The 21,910-nt window shown below is 38.5% G+C and overlaps 1 protein-coding gene across 1 annotated transcript; it reads right to left on the reverse strand.

Annotated features, from left to right (window-relative positions):
- Positions 1 to 344: 344 nt before the first annotated feature.
- Positions 345 to 19,768, reverse strand: LOC121865926 (tetratricopeptide repeat protein 37-like). Its single transcript, XM_042365484.1, has 24 exons — positions 19,675 to 19,768; positions 18,646 to 18,736; positions 17,783 to 17,884; positions 17,096 to 17,229; positions 16,074 to 16,272; positions 15,431 to 15,647; positions 14,574 to 14,723; positions 14,070 to 14,326; positions 13,497 to 13,700; positions 12,715 to 12,984; positions 12,349 to 12,509; positions 11,835 to 11,970; positions 11,201 to 11,394; positions 10,682 to 10,870; positions 9,931 to 10,163; positions 9,302 to 9,486; positions 8,303 to 8,514; positions 6,951 to 7,071; positions 6,300 to 6,453; positions 4,944 to 5,097; positions 4,289 to 4,463; positions 3,981 to 4,193; positions 3,511 to 3,681; positions 345 to 2,347 (listed from the first exon to the last, which is right to left on the reverse strand). Coding segments are annotated over exons 1-24 (4,023 nt in total). The 5' UTR covers positions 19,677 to 19,768; the 3' UTR covers positions 345 to 2,248.
- Positions 19,769 to 21,910: the final 2,142 nt, after the last annotated feature.

Genomic DNA, 21,910 nt, shown 5'->3' on the forward strand with positions numbered 1-21,910 from the left:
TTCACTGTTTGCTAAAGAAAACAACTTATTGACTTTGGTATCAGAGAACAAGGGGACTGGTGTGTCGGGTATAGTCTGGGTCAAACGTCTCGAACACTCGACAGTATTTACCATGTAAGTACCCGAAGATCTTGGGTATTAAGGAGGGTTTTATCCCAGTTTGTGGTTCAGACATAATATGTGATGACCAGTAGTGTTATTAGTATATCCCAATCATATAACTCACAAGTAGATGACAGATATTGTTAAGTGTTCAAGACTTCTGACCCCAACTGTACTTACTGACTTACAAAGCTAGTTTTCCCAGAGACAAATACAGACTGGGAGAGAAACAAAACAACTTATAATGTTTGCGGATATATTTGTTCGTACGACATCACCAGGATATAAATGGAGAGAATTATGCTAGTTTGTCTCTTATAGATTAATATATCACGGTATAACACCAGGCACTCTGCAGGAGTCGGGATAATACAGTAGAATCTCTCAAGCTCGGTGATCGACAGTTCATAATATGGCTTCGTTTACATCAACTAGTGAATCAAACTGCATCATGGTGGTGGGAAATAATATTGTTTCCATTTTTAAAACAAACTTAAACAACTATACAATATTAATATGTCTGAAACAAATTTGTGATGCATATATGAAGAAAAAAAAATTACATCACACTAGATATAGATTCTGACAAGACTAATTTTTTTTATAACAATCCTGGCGGCTGTACCATATTTAAAAGACTAGATTTATACCTGTATGTTATTCACCATTTAATAGATTCAACTGTAATAAAGTAACATTGAAAAAAGTTATATTAAGGCAGGAATAAGAGAGGAACCATCCACTTAGTACCGCCAACACTTGGTTCAAACAGCTTGTAATTAAGCTAAACTCAAACCATTTTTTTCATCATTAACTAAACAAAATAGATGATAAACTAAAAGATCCATTAACTAATAAACCACATGAATATTTAACTCACAAACCTCACAACAGATAATTTACAAAAAAAAAAAAAAAAGAATCAGTCACTTAACTTATTTTTGATTCACATTTCCAAGAGATTTCAAAGTACCAAATACACAGATAAATAATGTTACAAAATTTCGTCACCTTTCATGGAACTTTCTTGATGAGGTACATTCTATATTAAAGCTTCTATGTCTCTATATGTTAAAGTTTCCTCACCGACACTCCAGGACCAGAGGCGTGCTTCAGACTACAAATAATTCGGTGCAGTTTTCTTCGTGGCCGTACATACAGTCGTTCAGGCTACCTTCAGCAGCTTTGGATTTTAACTGTAATACTGAACATGAGTCAAAAACACAGTAATCAAATCTTCCCACTTGATATTAAGAGGCCAGACACATCAGTACACTGCACCTTTGGTTGATAAGGACAAACTTTACTGTGTACTTTGGTTGATACGGACAAACTTTACTGTGTACTTTGGTTGATAAGGACAAACTTTACTGTGTACTTTGGTTGATAAGGACAAACTTTACTGTATATCTTGTCTGTATTCCAACCTTCATTTAATTTATGATAATGTCTGGTCTTTAAAGCTAGTAATACTGTATCTTATTCATGTCATGATCCACTCAAACTACTTCTTTGGGTACAGCAAGAGAATGAACTATATCGGGGGGGGGGTTTCACGCATATAATAACAGAACGGTTCAGTTATTCCACACATAAACACTCGACAGGACTGTGGAACCTCATGAAAGTGGTCGCCAGGGCCAACAATCAGCGTGTTTGGGTAGTGAGGCGGTCAAAGATGGGAAGATACGTCATTCACTCCCGGTATTATGGGTCTGTGGCGGTACTAACGTTTAATCTCAAATTAATTCACCGAGTTACCAAGATCGTCAGTTAGTAAGAGAATACACAGACTTGAGAGGTTCTACTGTATATATATATATATATTCTTTTATATCAGGACATGATGAATATAGATAAATGTATAGAACAAATTATAAGATCAGATAGGTTCAATAAAGTTTTAAATAATATCAATAAGTTGTACCAATAGTGAACATCATCGTCTTCCTGTTCTTTAACCCCCCCCCAACCCCACCATCTCTCCTGAGCTCTGATTGCCCGGTGTTCTTATCTGGTTTTATCACATAAGCATTTCAGAATCTGGAACGCAATTTGCCGTCACGTTATGTGAACCGTGAAGGCATTTACACTGTTTAATAAGCCTCGGTTATAATGTTCGGGTTTTTGTATAGCTCCAAGCAGCCTACGCCAGTCTAGTCGATATTGTTTGTAGCCACGAGGATATTTGTGGGGATCCCTTCTGAGACAAGATCTTTGCCAATGGTGCGAGATGTGTGTCAGTCTGAGGAGAGAAGAGGGAATTATTTACTCGTGTGTCGTGTAGATCAACAATTGAAACGCTGACAAGATAAATCACGACAAAATCACACAGGAAAATGGAAACAATGGAGTTTTTTCCCTTTTCCTGTGGTTTTGTTGAGATTATCCATATATATATATATATATATATATATATATATATATATATATATATATATATATATATATATATATATATATATATATATATATATATATATATATATATATATATATATATATATATATATATATATATATATATATATATATATATATATATATATATATATATATATATATATATATATATATATATATATATATATATATATATATATATATATATATATATATATATATATATATATATATATAAATAAGTGAATTTTACCAATGTTTTAAAAAGAATTATTCGTTCATTCCTGAAATACGATAAATTATGTCTGTTTTAATATTAATTTTGCCATTCTTTAAGAGGTCTTTTATTCTTGTATTAATTTAATAGTGGTAATATATATTATTATCCCACAAATGTCACTAATTAGTCGTATGTATATCGGTTAAGAGATGGTATTGATTACAGTAATACATTCCTTTGATATTTTATCTTATGGGGGTCATAGTAAAGGTGAAAAACTTGGTACAAAACTTTTATGGAATCTGTGTAAACATTTTCCCCCAAAAATCATTAAATTCTGGATTTGTGTTTCGGGAAAAAATTAAATTCTTTCTGTATTCCTAATTTCTTCTTTGGTGTTAATTTTTATGTTAATTTTTTAGTGTTAATCTGGATGTATTTAAAGCAGTTCAAAATGTTAAAGAGAAAAATGTGTTTGTTCAAATAATTTGGTTTTTTGGTCAGAATTTATATATTTATTTATTTACTTGTTTTTTTGTTTTTGTTCAGGAGTTCACTGTAAGTACTAATGAACATAGTGATTAAGAACCTAACCTAATCTAACCTAACGTAACCTAACCTAATGACTCCTGTGGTGTAGTAAAGGTGTCAAACATTTAAGAGACAAACGATAACTTCCAACTTTCAAGACAAAATTTTACACATTTCATATTTCCTAAAAGACTTCCTTCTACCTTAAAAAAAAAATCAGTCGTTAATTTGTTAAACTTTCAGTCATTTCTCACCTGGCCGTGGCCGGCAACGATCTGTGCTGCCACGAGCATGGCCCAAGCCTCCGGGGAACCTGGACACATGAGGACAGCTCGCTGAGCCTGTTTCAAGCTGGTCTTGTTTTTGGAGTTCCTCTGAATGCTAACTTCTAACCCCAGGGTGGCCATTACACTTGTTACAGCATCCTATAAAAGTAATTTGGTGTTTAGTTACATTCATAAAGGTACCACAGATTTACTACTCACTCTAAGTTTTTTTTATCCTATTTATTGTTTATTGGTTTCATCCACCTAAATCATCTCTCATATTTTTTTTTTTTACATTTCTTCCTGAATCCTTGTTTCATATAGTAAGTAAAGTCAGGTCATTGATTCCCCTTGATGTGATAACCTGACCACTCTCATTGACCCCTAATGAGGAAGGAATAACACCCATAAAATGTAATAAAAACAAAATAAACAAGAGAAAAACACACAAGACTGACCTGGGTGATGGTCTTGTGTTCTCCGGCCGCCTGAGACAGTTTGGTGGCAGCTGCGGCACACATGGCCGCCGCCGAACACTGGCCGCTGATCTTCTTGCTGGTCGACGTGGTGGTGGTGAGCAGGTGACGGGCCAGCGACCGCCACAGAGGAGCGCTTGACGGGTGTTGGTGGATCGTGCGGCTGAGGATCGACTTGGCCTCCTTTGTGTTCCCCTGATAAAAGATAACATTAAAGTTTTCCATTGTTTACCTGATAAAAAAGATAACACCCCCACCCACACACCAACATAACTTAACCGTACCCTCACCCGTGCAGTAGCTTCTGCGGCCTTAATAAACGCTACGTGGTGGAGGTAATCTTTGTGGTGTTCGTAAGGAGCGAGTTCAGCCAACGCCGCACTGGTCAGCACGGCGTCGCCAGAGATCAGACCCAACGCAGCCAGTGCCAAAAGTCCACGTACCGACGCCCCGCTCAGTTGTGACCTGCGATGGCGGGGTGATTTAGTATATTACATTGAGGTCCTTTATGTAATGGAGGTGTTTCTTACTATATTCTGTTAAATGGGGTTTTATATCTAATGGACACCACTATATAATGGACTTTCATCTCTATATAGTTCATTAGATGGAGGCTTTATATCTAATGGACCCTCGATATAATGGACTTTCCTCTCTGGATAGTGTACCTGGAATAAGTCATCTGTTCCCGATGAAAGATAATTTATACCACTATACCAAGACTGTGTGATACCTCTATTAATCAATATTTTAATGAATGAGGAAGCACAGAAGATGAAGATGGAAGCAGGTATAACTGATAAGGATTTTGAGGAGATAACGAGAAGAGAATAAGCGAGAGAGCGATTATTAGATGACAAGAATGAATGAGAATAGAAGCAAAATGATGATGATGATGATGATAAAAAAGAGAATGATCGCTGGAGTAACACCGTCTTGTCGTACCCTTGGAAGAGGAGATTCTTGGCTTCGTCGGACTTCTGGAACTTGTACTGCAGGGATGCCAGAGCTACGAGGATGTGTGACTTCTGCGTGTCGTCGGGTGCCAGCCAGTGGAGGGCAGCGGTGTAGCCATTGTATGCGTCCTCGAACTGGCCCGCTGAAGAAGGGGACGTTAGGTAAATCAAATGTAATCTTTTGTTTTCATTACACACAAGTTGGATTTGTTTTGATCAGTATTTTTATTGTTATTGATCTTTTATTACTGTCTATCTTAAAAGTTATATTTATTTCCCTTCCTTCCTTCCCTTCCTTCCTTCCCTCCCTCCTTCCATCCTTCTTTCCCTCCCTCCCTACCTCCTTCCTTCCTTCCCCCCTTCCTTTATTACACACAAGTAGTATTTATTTCCATCAATATTTCCCTTTATCTTTTATTTCTGTCTACCGTAAAAGTCATTATTAGGCGGGAAATATAGGAAGTTGTTCGCAGTCATATTTCCCGCCTCTGTTGACAGTCGTGTAATATTTCAATGTGATTCTGATCTTTAGAAATGTTAGTTTTTGTATAATGTAGAATTACTGATATATAATTTGTCTTAGTATGTCTTATTGTAGGTAAAAATAAGTATATATTAAATGCATCCTCCAAAAGCGTGAATTTGCTACAAGAGTTTAACAGTTAATTCACGTATAATACTTCTGATAAACTTCCTACGTGCTCATGTTTGAAATAATGAATGTTTGTATCTATATATAATTTAGCTAAATATCTTTCTCCTCAGAAACGGTCATCCCAACGATTATGAATAAACTCATTTAGAAATACATCATTACTTCAGGACAAAATTGGATGGGTTTGCAACGGCCAATCAGCTGTAACTCTTGAGGAGGGGGCGGGGCATCTCTTCTCAGCTGGGAAAAAATGCACTATAGTTGGTTACCAGAGTTAGGTTGAGAAAAATTGCAAGACTATCATTCTTTAACCTACCTTCATCTCCCCTAACAGTGTACGACCAGGCCTATACACCACCCACACCACCAGGCCTATGCACCACCCACACCTCCCCTAACAGTGTACGACCAGGCCTATACACCACCCACACCACCAGGCCTATGCACCACCCACACCACCAGGCCTATGCACCACCCACACCTCCCCTAACAGTGTACGACCAGGCCTATACACCACCCACACCACCAGGCCTATGCACCACCCACACCACCAGGCCTCACCAGTGTACGACCAGGCCTATGGCCTATGCACAACCCACACCTCCAGGCCTATGCACCACCCACACCTCCCCTAACAGTGTACGACCAGGCCTATACACCACCCACAACTCTTACAAACTTTGGTCTTACCTTTCAAACTGGCAAGAGCTAGACCACACTGGGTGAAGTAATCTGGACTCTTGATGGCTTTAAACTGTTTCATAGCTTCCTCCACCTTCCCCTGGGCAGTAAGCGTTCTGCCCAGGTTACACCGCACGCCATCAAGGCAATCCTGCATCTCGGGCTATAAGATAAAGATATATATTATTTTACGAAGTTTATCCACTCCAATTCGTGTTATAAAATGTAAAGAGAGCTAATATCCGTTGTGTCAGCATGAGTTCTGTGATTAATGTCCTGCCTCTGTGTCGGGAACTCATATAGCATTTGTCATAACTTCACTACTTTTAATTATAATGAATCCAATTGTTTTCTTTTTTAAATTGAAATATTATTATCCTCTCAAGATGTGGAATATCTGGTAGCAATAGCTTATATCTCCTTATGACATTTTAAAGGAATTTCTTCATTCTATCTATAAAAAAATTCATTAAATACATCACAAGACCCAAGTCAAGATAAAACAATATTACTGGAACATATAGGAAAGGTTATCATTCATTCTCATATCTCCAAACACACCTACAAACCCAGACAGGAATATTAACACCTACAAATCCATCCTGCTCTCATCCTTCACTCAGACTGCACTCATCCACGAGAAATTGTACATTCACTTACCTGGTCTGGGTCAATTGCTGCCATGGCCATTTCATAAGCCTTGGCTGCTGATTGGTAGAGGCCCATCATTTCCAAGGTCAGACCGTTCATGTTTAGACCAATGACATCTTCCTCTTTCTCCCTGTAAGATAACATTCAACATTCACAGGAGGTTCTACACATATCATTATCAACTCAACATTAAAATTAAAGAAAACATTCACAGGAGGTTCTACACATTTGATCATTCATTGTATAACTTAAAATAACAACATTCACTGGAGGCTTTACACATTCGATCATTCATTACCACCACAGTATTGAAACTTGTCCCAAAATATTAATTACCACCAATAAAAATCTAAAATCATTCAAGTAAATTATTCACTCGCCAGTAAATGTTTGATAATTTTTTCATAGTCGAATTATTTTTGTTTCTGATTATATTTCCCACAGTAACGACAGACAGACAGACAGAGACAGACAGACAGATAATTAAATAAGAATTGACCCCAAACGTACCAGAAAGTAAAACCATCGGCAATATTTTTCTGTCTATACATTCAACTAGCATTGCCATCTTACCTCAGACCGACCCTAAAGAAACCACTGTACACTAAACCACACGACATTTACAGGCGGCAGATGGCATCCCTTGGTGGATTATCTACCGAGAAATCTATATAGTTCGTGAAATATAAACTGAGACAGATCATAGTTATTTAATTTACTTGTCTATAGTAATAAATGCTGTATTGGTGACCACGGCCAGAATAAGGGGTGATTAAACTATTGTACAGGTACTTATACAAGGTAAAGCCTGTCTCATATATGTATCACCTCCCCACCCACACACACACACATGTACAGTAGGTAAAACAGCTATCTGTGTATACTTTATAGGAAACAATAGGAGACCGTGGCTGATAAATGTTGGTACTATATGAAGGCTGTCACTAGTTACATGTAAAAATTTCAGGGGAGCATATCGACCCCCATATGCACAGATAGTTGTTTTAGTTAATGTACATTTTAATTACACCAACAGATGGCATTAGAGACATTTTCTTGGATCTTGAACACACTATATATCAATGGGAGATGCAATTAGTACTCTACTCTTTGAAGGAATATGTGATATTCTTTTTATACTTTATTAAACAGTTTGGAGGCATGAGTTGGCTTCCTGTGGTGAAACTGTGTCAGGGGAATGACTCTCTGAACTGACTTATTTACACCCTGATTGTTTCATCTCGTTTGGGGGTCGATGTTGGTTGATTCTGAACGGGAACTGAACTATTTTACCCCAACTGTACCGTAATAATATAATTCTAACCGTTTCCGCACACGCACACACGTCACCGTAAACTAACCGTGAATAGAAGGTGGAGGCGTCTGTTGCGGCCGGTAGAGACTGCTTGATGGTGTACTGAGTCCGCTGATTGGTGTTCTTCTTAGAGTCGCTCGCTAGATTTGTGACGTGGTGAGAATACCCTACGCAACTCTCCACTTGGATGCCCAGAAGAGTCGTGTGTCGGAAGAGATCGAACACCTCAGAGTGGCCGACCTTCTCCGCGACGAGCGCCTGGGGGAAGGAGTTATATACACAAGCTGTCACGCAACTATTTCCACGCTAACCTAACCTGGTATTAGGCGGTATAGATGAGGGGCGTGGCTTATGGGCCAACTAATATTCCAAAATAAACACCTCGACTCCTGTTGTCTCGGCACGGCTGTCAAATTCCGTCGTCCGTTCCGCCTTATTGTCCCACACATAATGATAAAAGATACTGTTTGGACCAAGTGTACTACATTCTGTCAACTTTCACTTTAATGGAAGCCAAGATTAATCACAGAGTTCCTTGGTGAATGTCTGAAGCACTGGTAACGGGTCTTTAGAAATGTGGACGATCGTTAGGAGGAAAAATGGCCAAGTACATCGTTCATAGCCTAGGGTTAACTATGTGTATTACCTCTCTTGGTATATTTTAGTTTCTATATTTTATATCTTTCTATAATGATATATCAAAAACCTAACCTAACTTAACCTAACCAAACATAAACAAAGTAAAAAAATTTATGCACAAACAAATAAATAATATAAATTTACTCGACCATAGATGGACAGACCAGCATTTTAACTTAAGATCAGCGTAGGAAACATTAAAAATAAATAGACAGATAGACAGACAGACAGACACAGACAGATAAACAGATAGATAAATAAAAACTAAAAAATCCAACTACAGAAACACATCAACCAAAAATAATGCTTTGGAAAAAATTTATGAATGATGAAAATATTAATAAGAGCGCAAAGTATATTACAGAGGCTTTAATAAGAGAGAGACACACCTGTAATTATATCTTACCTGTCCCACCCAACAAGTAACGAAGGATGGATCAAGTGCCTGGGCCTGAGAGAATGCTTCATGTGCCAGGCTGTGTTCGCTGTGTGTCAGGTAGAACGCTCCCAGGTGAGTCCAGACCACCGCATTGGGCTGGTACTCGCAGGCCCTGATGAGGGCGTGCTGGGCTAGAGCGTATTGCCCCACTACTGTAAGATGAATGTATATTACGACATGTCTCTACAGTGTTTCAGGTACTTCAATATCTACAGAATCTCTATATACTTATTTAAATCATGATGGAACAATTTTACATCTGTTTTAATATGGACTCTATAACCTACGCTACACCAAACACAACTTCTTATTGTATTTTTTCAAGGTGTAATATATTTGCTATAAACTGTAATTACTATGACATATATCAGAGTTATCTAGTAGTTATTGTACGAAGATTTATTTATTTTTTATGTTAACCCTCTCGCTGTTACCCGCTGTTACCCGCACTTGCTGTTTTTATTCTGGCTACCCCCCCTCCCCCCAGACGATTTTATTCAGCTTAGGGTAACCTCCCGCAGCCAAAGGGTTAATGGATTAAGTTCGTACAGATTCATCCATAAACTGTTACAATTATAAGCGGCTTAAACTCTTACAATTATGAGCGGCTACGATGCCAAGCGAGTTCCAAGTCTTGCCGTTCAGAGGGTCCAAACTGAGGCTCTTCCTTAACGCCATCACAGACCGATCCATCAAGTCTCTGGTGTTGACGTCGTTCCTCCCGTCCACACCCTCCTCCAAGACTTTCCCCTGTAGGTACGTGTTGACCCCAAGGTCGTGCCAGAGCATAGCATCATCTTTAGTCACCTGAAGAGCTACCCCATAACACCTGTGAAAGGAAAAAATAAAAATAATTTATATCCTGTGTCATAAACTTAATAGCAATAGAAATTAATAGGAATATATTATCACTATTCCAGGTATGAATCGGCTATTAATAAGCCAAGTGTCTCAAGTAACCAAGTCGGGTTATAGTATGAAAAGTAAGGTTATAAGAATAAAAAGTACACTAATATACTGAGATAATAATCTTCCAAAAAACAAAAAAAAATTAACATCAACATAGATCTTTCTTAACCCATTGCAGACACGACACATATGTAAAAGTCCGGTACATAAGACTTGGGGCCCCATCTCTGCTGGGCGGGCTATCCCATTATACAGGATCTGGGTACAGTATTCTCAAAATCAGAAAATACCCCAAATCCGAGAAACTTATAAGCCCCAAGTATTTTGGATAAAGATTACCCGACCTGTACCTGAAACACACTTCAATAATTACTGAAACACAACACACATCAAAATAATGAACTGAAACACCATGAAACACACCATAACAACTCTCACCTGGCACCAATCTGTAGAATCTGCATCTTATCCACTTCAGTCATCTCCTCTAGATCCTCGACATCTTTCTGGATCAGTTTCGCTGGGATGCTAAAATTGGAGAGAGACGTGGGCATTGGGTAGAGCAGAGTACAGGCGTCACCAATCAACTTCCAGATACAAGCGCTCTCGGGTTTTATGCTGGCGGCCCTGTGGATCGTAAGTTGGTTGGGTTATAGATTATTATTTAAAATTATCTATGAACAGTCTCATTACAAAACCCTATACTGTATTACATGTGATTGGCAAAGATAAAACACAATTTGTATTAGGAATTCCATTTTTTCATTCATTAACAATACAGTACAAGGAAATCCAATTTTTTTACTCAATTACAAGAAATTCCATAAATTATCTCAATCATTAATAAAAAAATCCCTAAATTACCCCCACCAAATCCCTGAAAAAAATCACTAAAAAAAACCCAGACACGTATAATGCATCTCGAGGCTTCACACATACACACACACACACACACACCTTATGAGACAGACAAGAGCACGGAGACAGGCATCCTTAACGTTGGCGTGGAAGAACTGCTCGTAGTGTTTCCTGGCGGCGGCTATAAGGGCTTCGGCTAGACCAATCAGTGACACGACTTGGACGGGCTTTATCGGCTCGCGCTTCAAGACGGTTTCGTAGTCCTTTACGGCGTCCAGTGTCTCTCCGACTATCTGTGTGTGTGAGAGGGGGTTAAGAATTAGCTGTAGTTAAAATAAGGTGAAATAATTAAACTTAAGAGTCCTATTACTGAGTCCTATGGGTGTGTACTCTTATTTACTGAGTCCTATAGGGATGTTCTCTTATTTACTGAGTCCTATGGGTGTGTCCTATTACTGAGTCCTATGAGAAGAATCTCTTACTTACTTACTAAGTCCTATAAGCAATGTCATCTACCTTTCTGAGTCCTATAGGTGCGTCGTCTACCTTTCTGAGTCCTATAGCTGCATCATCTACCTTACTGAGTCCTATAAACAATGTCATCTACCTTACTGAGTCCTATAGGCACGACCTCTTACTTTAATCCCTTGAGTACGATGACTTAACCTCAAAGTAAAGTGTTAATTGTACTCAAGGTCAGGTTAGGTCAGGCATAACACACTCCAGAACTCACCTGTTTAATATGAGCTATCTGGTAGAGGGGATACAGAGCTCCAGGGTTGAGAAGTGAAGCATAGTTGAACGCCTTGAGGGCCGCAGAGTGAGCCCCTCTGGCCAGGTAAGCGTCGCCCAGACACTCGAACGTCGCGCTGTAACAAGACCCCAGACACCGAGGTAATTAAAGGGGGGATAAATAAAACCGCGGCTAATGTTTATAAATAGAGACGAACGACGAGAGTAAATTGAGGTGTTGGTAAATGTTAGGTACAAATATTGAGAGATAATTTATTTCTGTCATTTGTGATTTATTCTGAGTCATTTGTGATTTATCAAGTCATTTGTTATTTATTCCGAGTCACTTGTGATTCACTTGGACATCTTGCATCCACGGTGAAATAAACTCAGGTGTAATTATCAGGTAATCAATAAATCAGGTGTGTAATTATTACATAACACAATGCCACCTTGACCCTAACTGACCTGTCATGAGGTACATTGACCCTAACTGACCTGTGACCCAAACTGACCTGTCATCTGGGTTGATCTTGAGGGTACACTGAAATGCCTGGATGGCCTGGTCGTAGTTCTGTAGTGCTAGGTGATGCAGTCCTAGCCTCAGCCACGCCCAGCAGCAGGAAGCACGGCCGCCTTCATTCGTGATGCGGTGAAGCAAGTTGATGTTTGCTTCCTGTAGTGAGATAAAGGATTTGATTTGGTGGTGCTATAGTGTGTGGTGGTATAGTGCGTGGTGCTATAGTGTGTGGTGCTATAGTGTGTGGTGCTATAGTGTGTGGTGCTATAGTGTGTGGTGTACAAAGATCTAACTTACAAACTAACAAATTAACTAACTAACTAGCCTAACCTAACTACCAAACAAACCAGACACGACTTACATATTTGCCGAGAATCCTGTAAAGGTCCGACAGAGCCGCCCCCGTCTGGTCGTCACAGGGGTCAAGGGAGAGGGCCTTCTCGTAGCACTTGACCGCCTTTTCCATGTTGTCCTGCCGGCGGTAGAAGTGGCCAAGGTACAGGAACGGCCCGCCGAGCTTTGGGTTCAGCTTCCCGGCCCGCATACAGCTCATCTGGGCCTTCTGAAGCTCTCCCGTGGCGAAGTAAACGCAGCCCAATTCCAAATGACCTTCGGCGGATTTAGGTTCCTCCTGCAAATGTCCGCCGTTCCCCCCAAAGATGATGTGGTTTTAAGGGGGTAACTTTCACCATGGTGGAATAAATAATGTCAGTTCTTTTAATAATAATAATTTGTCTACTCGTCGGACAGACACAGATTCATTGGTCCACTTGAATGATTGGGGATTTTATGGTGATTAATTTAAGCTTTACAAGATATAAGTTAGACCACCAGTATATAGGTATTCCCTCGTAGTAATGCATTTTGTGGTGTTGGAGAGAGGTGTGGGACTAATGCTGTGACCATCAACCGTTACAATCTCTCATTCTCAATTTTCTACCTAATTTAGACATCAATAATACTCTAACGCATCCAGGACCCACTGTACACATATATTAGGTACATCAAACACATATTTAGAACACATATTAAAACACATCAGTTACAGTAATGATATAATGAGAGGTACTGTATTTATAATTGATTCCACAGATCTTGTATAAAACATCTTGAGACAGAAATTACTTATAAAAATCATATTACCTCGACAAACTCCTCTAGGACCTGCATAGCTTTCTGTCGTTCTCCCTGAGCTCGGAGCAAACACCCCCTCAGGAGCTTGAGCTGAGAGTGTTCGCCAAAAGCTTCCTCTAGTTTCAACAATTCATCTTCAGTTTGGTCAAACTCTAGTAACTTGATACGTGATCTAACTAACAGGAGTCCACAGTCCAAGCTTGTGTATGCGTGCTGTGGTGAGACAGAATTAAACTTTAAATACGTAGATAGATAAAAAAAAATTATATATTTGATTTAATACATTCTGACGTGACAACTACTAAAATTCACACAGTAATTTGCATATTCACGGCGAAAATTAACCGTAAAAAATCCCTGAAAGAGTTTTACACGATGGTTAAGCGTTGACAAGATGGTGTTTTAGTCATGTGTGTGTGTGTAGAGGAGATGTTAAAAGCTGTGTGTTTGTGGGACTATACACCACTGACCAAACACAGACCTGCGTTAACATGACCCCTGACCTCCTATTACCTGCCGAATACCCTTATAAAGACAAATCAATGTACATATCCCCAAGATCATTTAACACTACCAACTCACCTCCTCCAGTATGTCCACGGCCTGTCGGAGATGATTCTTGTGGCCCATGATCACGTAAGCCTTGGCCTGCGTCAGCATCATCTTGGTCCGGTACGCCTCGAACCCCTCGTCGTCCGGTATGGTGATCGTCTCGTCCGCCTCCATTATCTTGAGGGACTTCTTGCAGGACACCTCGACCCCCGGCCAGTCGTTAGTCGCCTCTTGTATCTCCAGGAGGATCTTCCACGGTAGTAGGTTGTTACCGACCCTCTCGGCGCCTGAGGGAGGGAGGGAGGAGGGGTGCTGATGATGATGTAAACGTGGGAGTTATTAATTTACTGGGAAGAGTGGGGGGTGTAGGAGAGAACAGAGAGAACACAGAACAAAGAGAACAGAGACAACAAAGAGAAGAGAGAGAACAGAGAGAAGAGAGAGAAGGGAATATTGAGAACAGAGAGAAGAAAGTGTGTGTATATTATCCGCCAAGAAACGAGAAGCTAAAAAACAGCTTTCCGACACACTTACCGACCCTCAGATGAGCTTTAGCTTCTATATAGAGACCCTCGCCCTTGTACACGAGACCCTGGGCCAGGTTACCCCAAGGTGAGGCTCTGTTCAGCCTCAGGAGCTTGGTGATGTACGTACGAGCCTCCTCACTACTCAGCGGATATCCTTCTGAAATGTTTTTAATTCTGAGTTTAGTAAGGTAGTGGTGTGGTATACAATGTAATTTTACCATGAAACTCTACTGTAATAATATGATATACAATGTAATTTTACCATGAGAGTTTAACATTGTAAATACTTAAGCCAAAAAAAATCACACAGACCAAGAATCATTATAATTTGAAACACTTTATATAAGAAACCTCCCAGACCATAAACAGCTAAGTGGCCCCTCAAAAAACAATAGAAAATGGAGGAAAAAATGACTCGGGTAGGAATGTCTGATATACACTAATCATTTCACAGGACTTTCACCCATATGTACAGGTTAACAATTGACTTTGAGATTAACCCAAAGTAACATAGGAAAGTTCCTCTTGGGGGTAATACAGTGCAATACTCGACGCGTTTCAGGGATTTATGGGTTTTATCGAGTTATGGTCTAGAGTTCCTGATATTAGTTATTTATTATTATTATCTATTTTGTCTTTTGCGGGATATATGTTTGTTGGGTTGGGTTGGGTTGGGTTGGGTTGGGTTGGGTTGGGTTGGGTTGGGTTGGGTTGGGTTAGGTTGAAGTTGGTTAGGTTAGGGTTAGGTTAGGATTTGAACCTCAAACAGAACACATGTATGGCTAACTAACAGGCTAGAGTAAACACAACAGGTGGAATATTGTAGAAAATCCCGAAACACCGCGACGGTTAACGGAGCCTTACCTTCATCCTCTTGCGGGTTTGTTGTCATGAGCACGTACATCCGACATATCCACTCAAGCGGATAATATGTGGGGAATATCTCGGCCATGGTCCGGGCCGCTTCAACGAGCTTGACCAGTTGACGTGTCTGGTACAAGAGGCGGATGTATCGTTGGTAGTTCCCCTCGTTATCCCCCAGGACTGACTCGTTCAGGACGTTTTCCAGCGCCTCTTGTAGCTAAAGGGAGGCACGATGGTTAGGTTTGAGTTTGGTTGGGTTACGTTAGAGTTAGGTTAGGTTAATGCTAGATAAGGTTGGGTTGGGTTAGGTATACACATATAAAAGTGTATTGCAAGCATATTAAAGGTACTAAAACTGTATTAACAGTACTAAAAGTGTATTAAAAGTACTAAAAGTGCATTACAAAAGTACTAAAACTGTATTAAAAGTACTAAAAGTGTATTAAAAGTACTAAAACTGTATTAAAAAGTACTAAAACTATATTAAAAGTATATCTAAAGTACTGACACTCTATTAAAAGGTGTACCACAAGTATATAACAGCACATCCATAACATATTACCCTAATCAAAGCATGAGAACATACTGTTTTAAGGGTAATCATTTTTATACACCCTGTACAACACAACCCCCTAAGGCGTACCTCAGAAGCATGTTCATCCGGGAGGTCTTTAATCCCTGAGAGCGTCTGGGCGATGCTCCTCCACACCTCTTGGACCCTCTTGTGGTCTTTTAACTTGGTGGTCAGGAGCTTCAGGGTGGCGGCAGCCTTGAGCGGCTCATCGTTCTTCAGTTGCAGGGCCGCCAGTTTACGGTAAACGTTGTCAACTTTGTCGTCGTCGCTGTAGAGGGAAAAGAACGTGGGCGGGTTTGTTGATATGGGGTTATTATTGTCGTGGGTGGTTGAAGAAAGTGGAAATATTAAGTGACTAGATAATTAATGTTGAGAATTGTAAAAAAAAACGTAAAAAATAAGCGATTCATCGATAAACGGGAAATAAAAGTCATGAATAAAAGGTAAATAAATCATAAATAATAAGTGACTGGAAAATAAATGTCGTGAATTGTTAGAGAAAACGTAAAAAACCAAGTGACTCCCCGACAAACACCAAATAACCGTCGTAAAACTGTAAAACAAACGCAAACATCGTAAATAAAATGCCTGTATATATCACCTCTGCATTTTATTAACACTGGTCAATATATCAAGATCTCCATAGTATAATTCTGCCTCTCCTTAAGCTATTTATTGCGGCTATTTATGCTATTTATCTCTCTCTCGCTCTCTCTTACTGCTAGTTTATGCTATTTGTCTCTCTCTCGCTCTTACGGCAATGCTAGTATAGTAATAGCTACACATATTTCACTATTAACTGCTATTTCTATTTGTTCTCTTGATTTTTTCACCCCTATGTAGGTCCCTAACTTAACCTAACCTAACAATAACCTGACCTGACCTAACAATGACCTGACCTGACCTGACCTAACCTAACAATAAGCTAACCTAACAATGACCTAACCTAAAAAAGACCTGACCTGAACTAAACTAACAATAACCTAACCTGTAATAGCGTACAGCCATTAATAAAGACCTGTAATTGTATCCAGTCATTAATAAATGACCTGTAATCGCATCCAGTCATTAATAAATGACCTGTGACTTACTCTTTAATAATGTGGGTGAGTCTGATGTATATAGTAATGGTCTCGTCCAAAGTGCTTATGTTGGGTTGCTTCTCACACAGCATGGCCAGACCTTGCCATGCCACGGGGCTCTCTGAGTCCACTTGTGTTGCCATCTGGAAAACATTAATGGAATATGGTAAATAATCTTAGTAAGTTAATGGTCCTCTTAGTAAGTTAATGGTCCTCTTAGTTAGTTAATGGCCCTCTTAGTAAAGTAGTGGCCCTCTTAGTAAGGTAATGGCCCTCTTAGTAAGGTAATGACCCTCTTAGTAAAGTAATGGCCCACTTAGTAAAGTAATGGCCCTCTTAGGGGTCAAACCTTCATTAGACTATGTTTATCACATGTATATTCATCTGTCAAAATATACATACATACATACATACATACATACATACTACAACTACTACTACATACATACACATTGATACATACATAAACATATAGACACATACATACATACTGCAACTACATACGTACAAACATCTCGATACATACATAGATACACACATACATACTACAACTAATACTACTACGCATACATAAATCTCCACACACACACACACACACACACACACACACGTTACCACTACAATACAGTAATGCCATATAAAAATTTTACCAGTAGCGGGAAATACACCGATTTTTCTTAACCAAACTATACTTACCATCAGGGCTTTTTTGGAGTCTTCGAGCTTCCCAAGTTCCTGACACGCTCGGCCAAACAACAACAGAGCATTGTAGTTCTTGCGATCGTATTTCAGTGCAGTCTGGGGGCGGGGGGGAGGAAGAGATTAGCTCATAATGGACGTCAAAAATTTGGATAATGGAGTGTCGTATAATAATTAATGAGAAAACACTCACGTGTAACTAGCCTTAATGATTAGATAATGTCGTCCAATAGTTCATGCGGCTCGTTAACTCAGGGTGTGTTTGTTGGTGACAGCTTCTACACCTTAAACACTGGGTCATGCAGCTCGTTAACTCAGGGTGTGGTTGTTGTGTTGGCGACAGCTTCTACACCTTAAACACTGGGTCATGAACCTCGTTAACTCAGGGTGTGGTTGTTGTGTTGGCGACAGCTTCTACACCTTATACAAATTCGCCCCTAGGTGGCCCTTGAGCCGGCCATCCTCGTTACATGATGGGCAGCCAATATTATTATAGGTTGGGTTAGGTTAGGTTGAAATCACATTTTTCCGATGGTTTTTGATGTGTTTATTCTGACTTTCATTTCAAATAAGTTGATGAACAAAGTGATAATTTTACCAGAATCTGAAAAAAATAATATTATACCAGGACTCACCTTACAGTGTTTGGCCAGGACTCACCTTACAGTGTTTGGCCAGGACTCACCTTACAGTGTTTGGCCAGGACTCACCTTACAGTGTTTGGCCAGGACTCACCTTACAGTGTTTGGCCAGGACTCACCTTACAGTGTTTGGCCAGGACTCACCTTACAGTGTTTGGCCAGGACTCACCTTACAGTGTTTGGCCAGGACTCACCTTACAGTGTTTGGCCAGGACTCACCTTACAGTGTTTGGCCACGGCCTCGAAATCATTCTCCTTCATGGCCTTCTTGGCGTCCCTCAGGGCAAATTTAACCTCATTCATGACGCTCCTGTAACAAGTGTACATAGAGAGATTAGCACATATGTTAACCTAACTTAACCTAACCTAACCTAACCTTATCTAACCTAACCTTATCTAACCTAACCTTATCTAACCTAACCTAACCTTACCTTGCCTTACCTTACCTTACCTTACATACCTTACCTTACACTTACATACCTTACCTAACCTTATCTAACCTAACCTTATCTAACCTAACCTAACCAAACTTAACCCCCCAGATAGCAATAGGGTAGTTAATCATCACGTCAAACAAGCTGGGGTAGTTAATCATCACGTCAAACAAGCTGGGGTGGCTAATCTTCAGCTAGCATAGGACACAAATTAAGTAAATTATCCTTAAAAAAACATTAATATCAAGTGAATGTTTACCATATTGTTTACTGTTTATATATATAATTTGTTTATATGTTTACGATCAACCAATGGAGATTTATGTTATTGAATTACTATCTGTCAATCTGTCTATCTATCTGTCTATCAATCTATCTGTCAATCTGTCTATCAATCTGTCTGTCTATATCCAGTATCTATCTATCTATCCACTGTCTCTCTATCTAATGACAGTACTGTATATATCTATCTATCTACCTGTCTAACCACAGTATCTATCCATCCATCTATCTATCCATCTATCCATCCATCTATCTATCTATCCATCCATCTATCTATCTATCCATCCATCTATCTATCCATCTATCCATCCATCTATCCATCTATCTATCCATCCATCTATCTATCTATCTATCCATCCATCTATCCATCTGTCTATCCATCTATCCATCATAAACCAGAACCAGGATGACTGTCACCTCCACACACCCGTATGTTTACCTCACTTAATTCATGACAGGGAGAGTATATTAACCTAACGAGGCTGTTAATGACTGGTAATAAGGTTTAATTTAGTATTTTAACTCTACTTACATTATATTATCGAGGAACTATTAAATTATGACCTGTTTTCCGTCTCTTATGGCAGACGGGACCAGCACACGTCCATTGGTGTTGTTGGCCTGACTTGGAATAATTTTTAGCCGAACTTAAGATGGGATTTGCTATTTTTAGCCGAACTTAAGATGGGATTTGATATTTTTAGCCGAACTTTAGATTGGATTTGATTTTTTTAGCCCAACTTAAGAGAGTTTGTATTGTTATCCGAAGTTAAGATATGTTTGTTTTGGTAACCGAACTTAGATTTTTTTTTGTTTCTTATTCATCTAATATGTAAGAGAATTAAAGTTGGTTATTTCTACTTGATTATTTACTTACATGCTTCTTATATAATTTCTTCCTTTGTATATTTGGTTATTATGTACGAAATTTTAAGTTATAACTTAATTTCTAACATTTTACTATGTCCTATTTAAAAACATCAGATCAAAGTAATTAAGCCTATATTAAGACATTTTATCATATAAGACATTTTCATAATTCAAACTAAAGCTTTTCTGGTGTTTTTTAGAAGATATTTAGTTTTCAATTCAGATACACCTGTAGATAATATCCCTAGTTGGGTTCAGACATCACCATAGAAGTATAAGTTAGGTCAAGTTAGGTTAGGTTAACAGGATGGCTTATACATGTAAATAAAATAACTTAATTCCTCTGCAAAGATTTATTTTAGACTAGAACAAGTACAATACATGTCATTCCTCTATCAGAAGGTTACATATCACTTAATAATTTGTGTCACAGTAATTTGCCTGAATTACAACTATAAGTTCTACAGTTTGAGTACATTGGTTATGTCAAAACAATGTACCTGACCTCTCTCTCTCTCCCTTCAATTAACAGAGTCTCAGGGAGCAGCTAGGGAGGGAGGGAGGGAAGGAAGGGGGGGAAGGGAGCAATCAGACAGGGAGGAAGGCAGAGAGGCAGGACATTTTTCAGGCACACTCTATAATCTAAGTAAAGCACCAAGTAATTATATTTTTGAGTGATAATAAATTATAGTTTAACCTTATTTATTCCTGAGGACTACCACAGTGTTGTGTTGTGAGACGATGGAATATTCTTAAATAATTACAACTATTCTTAAATAATTACAACTTTACAACTTTTCATCACAACGTTTTATAATAACCTACAACTTTCCATCACAAGGTCTTATATATTTTACAACTTTCCATCACAACATATAATAATAACCTACAACTTTCCATCACAACATTTTATAACCTTCAACTTTCCATCACAAGACACTCAAAGTTGTAATTATATTGTGACTAACATCATAACGACCAAACGATCTCATAGACTAGATTTTAACGATTGTTACTAAAAGATGCATTTAATTTTTGCTCCACATCCCATAAAGAACGATTATTAATATATACCTAATTATTACAGTAACATAATACATTAACTAATTTCAAAATAAAACAATTATGTAGTTTTATCAAATCCCCTGAAACAACTAAATAATATCCCAAACTGAACCGAACGACTAGAGATTATATAAAGACTTCAACTACCCTTTCCATTAACTATAAAAGCTTTTTTTTCTAAGTTTCTACGATACTTTTGATATATTACGATATATTTTGTGGACTACACTACCTGCATCTATAGCCCCAAGCACCAAAATGGGATTAATGTTAAAATCAATAATCTACTCAAAGTGCCATTGATATAATATTTTTCTCTATATATTCAACTAAAACCTGAATGATTTTTTGGGATATATTGATATATATACTGTATACATGATAAGGCTTGAGAAAAATGTATCCCTACGATTTTCTCAACTTTGCACAAATTATCTTTATAAACTTTATATTAAAAATCCCACAAGAAAAATCCAACAGTTCGTATATTATTTTTGATGAGGTTTTCTTTTCGATCTTCAGCGTAGTACAAAGTGAACCTATGACTATTAGCTATTGGAAAATATAGTCTGTATACATCAGGCACAAGTGGCTATTTTTTTTTCACCTTTTTAATACAGTTCTATACAGTAATCTGGTGCATCAACTAGCTATGTATGCTCCTATTTCCTAGTAAACAGAATACCATTATTTAATACAAGGTTAATAGTTGGGAGTTTTTCATAATGGTACATAATGGTATAACTACAGGCAATATATCATCTTCCTAATGGGTAAATGACTCGCCAGGGATGAAATTAAAGGATAAATGACTCGCCAGGGATGAAACCAAT

This window comes from Homarus americanus, unplaced genomic scaffold, assembly GCF_018991925.1.
Source record: "Homarus americanus isolate GMGI-L3 unplaced genomic scaffold, GMGI_Hamer_2.0 scaffold5142, whole genome shotgun sequence".
NCBI classification, from domain to species: Eukaryota; Metazoa; Arthropoda; class Malacostraca; order Decapoda; family Nephropidae; genus Homarus; species Homarus americanus.